Source organism: Amblyomma maculatum, chromosome 1 (genome assembly GCF_055883805.1).
Source record: "Amblyomma maculatum isolate TAMU_Amacu chromosome 1, ASM5588380v1, whole genome shotgun sequence".
Lineage (NCBI taxonomy): Eukaryota > Metazoa > Arthropoda > Arachnida > Ixodida > Ixodidae > Amblyomma > Amblyomma maculatum.
Genome location: NC_139344.1, coordinates 258860526 through 258866525, shown reverse-complemented (window position 1 = coordinate 258866525; position 6000 = coordinate 258860526). Strand labels below are relative to the sequence as shown.

At 51.1% G+C, this 6000-nt stretch overlaps 1 protein-coding gene across 2 annotated transcripts in view; it reads right to left on the bottom strand.

The window, feature by feature from the left end:
• Nucleotides 1-1028: 1028 nt before the first annotated feature.
• The window catches only part of LOC146206325 (cytoplasmic polyadenylation element-binding protein 2-like), a 61332-nt gene continuing 56360 nt past the window's right edge, over nt 1029-6000 (bottom strand). For both annotated transcript variants that reach the window (XM_084590982.1, XM_084590983.1), the window contains 2 exons: nt 2232-2935; nt 1029-2173 (listed from right to left, as the gene is read on the bottom strand). In XM_084590982.1, coding sequence (XP_084447108.1) covers nt 1946-2173; nt 2232-2935 — 932 coding nt within the window. In that variant the 3' untranslated portion in view covers nt 1029-1945. The remainder of the gene's footprint in view (nt 2174-2231; nt 2936-6000) is intronic.

Below are 6000 nucleotides of genomic sequence, written 5' to 3'. Positions count from 1 at the left end.
TAGAACTTCAACTAGTAGCAAAAACTGAAGCTACTCAGCCAGCTTGACCACTGACAAACATATCCATTACACGTTTAGTACTAGATGAGGCATGAAAGCTGCATGAAGAGCCACATATTGATGCTCAATTCTCTCTATATAATGTAGTAATGCCACATGGTCCTTGAAATGCTAAACAAAAACTAATACAAGCTTAAAATCTTAGTACACCATCTATCTAAAGAGGAAATTTGAGCACTGATGTCTTGAGATGACTTGGTGAACAGTCTCCATCTACACAAATGCAAGTAAGCCAATGTATGTGTAAAATACTACAGCTAGTACAGTTTAATAAGCTTGCATTCCCTACTGTCTGCAAGCAATGCTCAGCTCAAATTGATCACTTGAATATTTTTCTGAACACTTAATGAAAAGCCCAGCTCTTCAGTTTTGACTAGCATAATCAAGTAAATACTACTAGTGATGAGGTATTTTAATACTGTCAGTCCAAAAGCAGTATATGCTGGCATTACGCATATGGTCTTTGAAACAAAAAAAATATTCACATATACTAAGCTGGCCGCTAGAGAGTCATCTTAGTGCCAACTGAGATGAAGCATGTGAATGAATAAGATCCTCTGCAAGTGTTTTTCAACATGTGAAGAATTCACTCATTTTTCTATGCCACAAAACTTCTAAGGCTGTTGGAATGAGACATATGAGATATTTTGCTGTGGCTTTACTGTAGACATACAGTTGCGGATAGAATAATATGGATCATGCTTCAGCATCCAACAGTACAAGAGAAATAAAAATGTTTGCTGCAAGGGCAGAAGTAAAACAAAAGCACTAAACATCCATTGCTTTTCGCAGATCAGAAGACCATGACCTTCTGTCCACGACTGTATGTTTGCTTGCTCTAGGCAACTGCACAGACCCACAGTGCCAAGAGAGCAGAGTGCCTTGGAATGCATTCAGAGGGACGCTGTCCAAGTGTTCTCTGCTCAGAGGCACGTGGCAGCAGCCAAAATTGCAGATGCTGCACAGTATCATCTAAAAAAAGATTTAATGCAAAGTGATTGCAAGGTCACTAACATATGACAACATTCTGCGATCCTGTTATTTGCACATAACCCTGAGCCAGTATATAAAACAGCTTCAACTGGTCAACGAAACCCAAGTAAAGCCGCTAATGTAAAAGCGTGACTTATCCTAGGAAAACAAAGACGGCTCGTGTTGGGTGAGCTCACACGTGTATGCAGGGCTTGACACAAGTGTGTGTAGTAAACTGACCGTGCACTGTACAAAAAACACAGTCAAAGTGTCAATCTGCTGGCACTGCCTGACTAGTATGTCACAAACAATTGCATCGAAACTCTCGAAGGTAAAAAAAAGTGCAACTTGAAAACTCCTGCACTCGGTTCGTGTTGCAAAGTGTGGAAGCGGACGGCAAAAAGTACCCCACGCTTGGCGCTCCACTTTTCACGCACTTCTATAAAACAAGTGCGCCTGTGCACTTGTTCTAAAAAAGTCAACACCTCATAAAAAAAGTAACGAAAAACGTCCAAAGGTGAAACGAGCAGAGGCTAAAATTTTGATCACATGGAGTAGCATATAAAAGACACGTCGATGCAGAAGAGAAAACAGCTGGAACCATGCTAGCTTGACGGAGGAGCCACCGGGCTGCTCTAAGAAGTGGCCCGGCAACAACCAACTGCTCGCCTAACAGTAACACACTGGCGTCCGCCGCCTGAGATCAACGGGGAGAGGCAAACGACACACTCAGCAGCGCTGACTACGAATCCCCCACTGACGCCCCGGGGCAAGCCAACCAAGTTTGGCACAACAACCCTGTCTGTGAGCTTGCTACGGCTGCCTGACTAGAAAGGGCGAGATATGTCGATAAATATATATACTACGGGCGTCTGATTGTCCCTAGGGGAACTCAAGCATATCACACGCGCGCCTAGCACCAGCGGAAGGGCACTGCCCGCGGCCGGTCGGCGCCCTCCTTGACCAGAGGCTTGTGGAACTCGCGGCCCGGCCGCGAGTGAATGGTGGCCCAGCAGTGCTCGCAGTAGTACTGCAGGCAGGTCACGTTGGCGCAGAAGAACGGCGCGAACTTGCCGCCGCACCGGGCACCCTGGCACTCGTCGCACATTTGGTCGTCGAGCACGTACGGCTTTACCTCGACCTGTGCAGACGTGTGCGTATTGGGCTCATGAAGTGGCGGTCGCCTCGTATCACCTTACCCGCTTCTCGATGTCGCCGTGCTGCAGCTGCACGAAGCGTGCGCTGATGGCTGCAATGTAGCTCTGCTGGTTGGAGAAGGCCACGCGGCCGGCGCCCTTGGGGTACTTGAGCTCGGGGTCGGTGTCGATGCCAGCGTAGCAGACGCCGCCGTACAGCCGGTCCATGATCATGGCCAGCTCGACGGCCTTGAGCGGCCGCGGCACACCGCCGACGAAGACCGTCTTGCGCGGGTCCAGCGGCAGCGACGCGTCCAGCACGAAGTCGGCGTCGCCCAGCCGCCAGGGCCGGATCTGCACCGGCTTGTCCTTGATGGTGGGGCTGCTCACGCACAAGTACAGCTTATCCTCCTCCTGGATGCACGCGTCCATCAGCGCCTGCACCGAGCACTCATCTTGGAAGAGCAGGAACGCGTAGCCCTTGGGCGGGAAATACGACTTGCTCTCCGCCTTGTGCGGCCAGTCCACGACGAGCGGGCCGAACCGACGGAAGCTGGCCGTGATCTCTTCCTCGTCGATGTCCGGCGGCAGGCCGCCCACGAACACTTTACGCGAGTAGCGCTCGGCCGCCGGCTCGCCGCCCTTGGGCGAGCAGCGCTGCTCCTCGAGCACCAGGTCGCCGTCCAGGAAAAAGGGCGACTTGGCTCCGGCCAGCATCCAGGGCCCTCCGCCTGCGCGCCCTTTCCTCCGCGAGAAGCCGCCGCGACCTGCAAAGATCCATTGCAAAGAGGGGTTACCGTTTCGGGCTGAAATATGACGCGGAGACCATTGTTGCAGAGACAGGCTTATAGTTCATCTTTTCCAACTTGCATTGGCAACAGCAGCTTTCGATGCAAGGCATATCCATGGTGCTCTGTTTAGTTTAGATATGGTCCCTGGTCTCTGTTGTATTCGTAATAACTCTATGGGTTATACAATAGTTTAGAAGATGCAGGGTACGCCAATGTTTCGCCGCGGAGCCGTGGGGGCACGTGGCCGTGGGGTGACAAATTTCACAGCATCCTAAACAGGAAGCGGTCCCTCACTGCTGTCACGTGCCTCTCTCTACGTCACCGCTTGGACGAGCGCGCCCCGAGCGGCCGGTCGGTCGGCGGCGGGTGTCGTCTGCTTCTACGCTACGTGCTGCCGAGCCGCCTTTGGAACGTTTTTGCCACGTCAAGCCGGCGTTTTACGCCCGACGGCGCGCACTCGACGCCCGGCGTCGGAACAAACATTACGGCCGATTTGCATAGTTAATCAAATGCGAAGTAGATGCGTAGCACTGCTTAGGCGCGGAGGTAAGCACAAGCTGCTTCACGACGCGGCAAGCGGCTCGGAGTCGAGGTCCAGAGAGCACCGCGCGTGCACGTCTGCTGTCCGTGAAAGCTGAGTGACTGATGCGAGGGGAGAGATGCCGAAGTTGAGGACGCTCGAGCGACACACGACTACTCACTCGGAGTAACACACGCTTGTGCAACACTGCCCAGTGCCGGCCGCCACGTCTGCAACTGACACGTGCTCCTCTCACTCTCTCACTGGTGCATCTATGCGACCGCTCCGACCCCTCAGTGTTAAGTCACCTGATGCGGGCGTCGCCACTTCCCCTTCCTCCTCTTCAAGTTCAAAGAGAGACGGATGGACAGAGAGAGAGAGCGGTTTGTGCTGCAGCTGTGCGGCCGCACCGCCTCCTCAATGCTGAGCCGCGCGACGCGCACGTCGCCACCTTTTTTCTCCACTTCAAGTTCACGGAGAGAGAGTGAGCGGCTTCGGACAGACATCGGTGAAATCCGTGATTGCGGCTAGTAGTGCTACGCACAAAAACGCGCGCCGCCGCCAATTTGGCCCTGCTAGATATTTGACGCGCAGGCGGCGAGGCGTCCTCTCGAACCGGAAGCTACTGCGGAGGCGAGCCAATAGGAGCGCCGAAAGCTGGCATTTTCGGTTTGAGCGACCCCTTCTAGAGCTTTCTAGCCACCATAACCGCTGTCAACATGGCCGCTATGGCCGACGAGGTGTGCGGCAGTTTGGCCGCAAAAATGTGATTATCGTAAAAATAAACGCTTAATCAAGCACGGAATGTCGCTTTTTTTTGTGAGTATACGACATACTCTCGGATCGTAATGTATTTGTTTTCTCCCTGAAGCAAAATTTGTAAAAAAAAAAAAAAAAAAAAGAAACGTGCCGCTGGTATCCAAGCGGGCATTCGGAGGTATCTTCGTTCTTCCTTCATTCGAGCGAGCAAATCCTTATGCGACCTATGTATGCTTGCTACATTTAGCACAGTAACGTTGGAATGAGCCCTTTCGCGATTTTAACTCAAGGGACAGCGTCGCTTCTCTCACGTACTTCGCTCTGCGGTTATTTCCGCTCGCTGATGTATTTGCTTTCCCATCGAGTCATCATCGGCGGCGGCGCCCGCGACGCTTCGTCGTTCCATGTATCTCGAGCTGGGCGTTGCGTCGGCGCGGCACTTTTCGACGCGCGAAAATCATAGAAAAAAAGAAACGCCGCGTGTATTCCGGCCTTTGGCGCCCGTTCCTGCGTTTCGCGTTGCCGTCGGCGTTGTGCCTCGTAACCAGCTCCGCAGCTGGGGCAACGCGCGCTCCCCCCCCCCCCCCCCCCTTGCTCCTCCTCCGTGGTCAACCGCGCGTGTTCTCCGATTGCTGCGCGCGATCCTGCTACCACAGTTCCCCGCGCGTGTACCCCCCCCCCCCCTCTTCCTGTGTGGCGGCGGCGGTGTTCTCCGGTGAGACAGTAAAAAAAAAAAAAACGTAAAAATAGCAGATTCTGCCTAAGCAACACTTCCCTAACACTTCAAGCGAAGGAAAGGGCTTTTTTAGAAGGGAGAGGGTGACGTAATAGGGCATGTGACGGGTCTGTTTGTCGACCTTTTATCTGACGCTCCCTATAAAAAGAAATGCTTCATGGATAAAAATTCACTTGTCAGTTCAGCGCAATGTATGTTTGTCTCTTTATATCCGTGTTCTAGCGCGGTTTTACAATAACTCTGCTTGCCAGAAAACACCACAGCTGAATGACCGGCATATGCATTTCCATATCGAAAAACATTTATGGAGATGATTTACTCAAAAGAACGTTTATATTAATGACTTTAGTATGGGATGTTGGGGCAATCATCGTGAACTGTTGAGAAATGTTTGGCGCAACATTTAAAAGTGCATTACGTGCGCTTTCTTGGAGCACTCCAATTCAAGAAATTTGATGCGGCATTGTTTTGTTTATTGAATTAGCAATGCACTGTTCTCGCGAGGCAGGAAAACAGAATTAATCCGTTAAACGTGCAAACTGTTTCCGTGTAAGTAAAAATGTCGTTTTTACATCATTTCTGTGACGGCTGGACTTACGATTTCTTCGACCTGAAACCATGTTGACATATTTTAATGAAGAAGCCAGGAATTAACAAAAAAAAAAAAAAAAAAAAACAACGGGCGCACAACTAGCGCCGCAAATACACGCATGGTTGGTTTTATCATAGTAAGTTGAACCACTGGCATCAAATTGGCCGAGACGTCCTTGTGTCCCGTAACGAGTGCACGCAAAAAGAAAAGAATAAGAACAAATTACACTGGAACCGTTAATTGAAGCACCCGGCGGAGAAAAGTTAGTCTATTACAAAACGTCCGAGCTTGAGCTTTGCCTTACGCTGCGTTGTGCGCGCAGCGTAGATGCAGACGACTGTCGATGCTCTTAATTGGACTGTTTTTAATAAACGTTTACCAACCAACCAACACACACTGCAGGCAGGCGGACAGGACACTAGCGCCTACCTGCA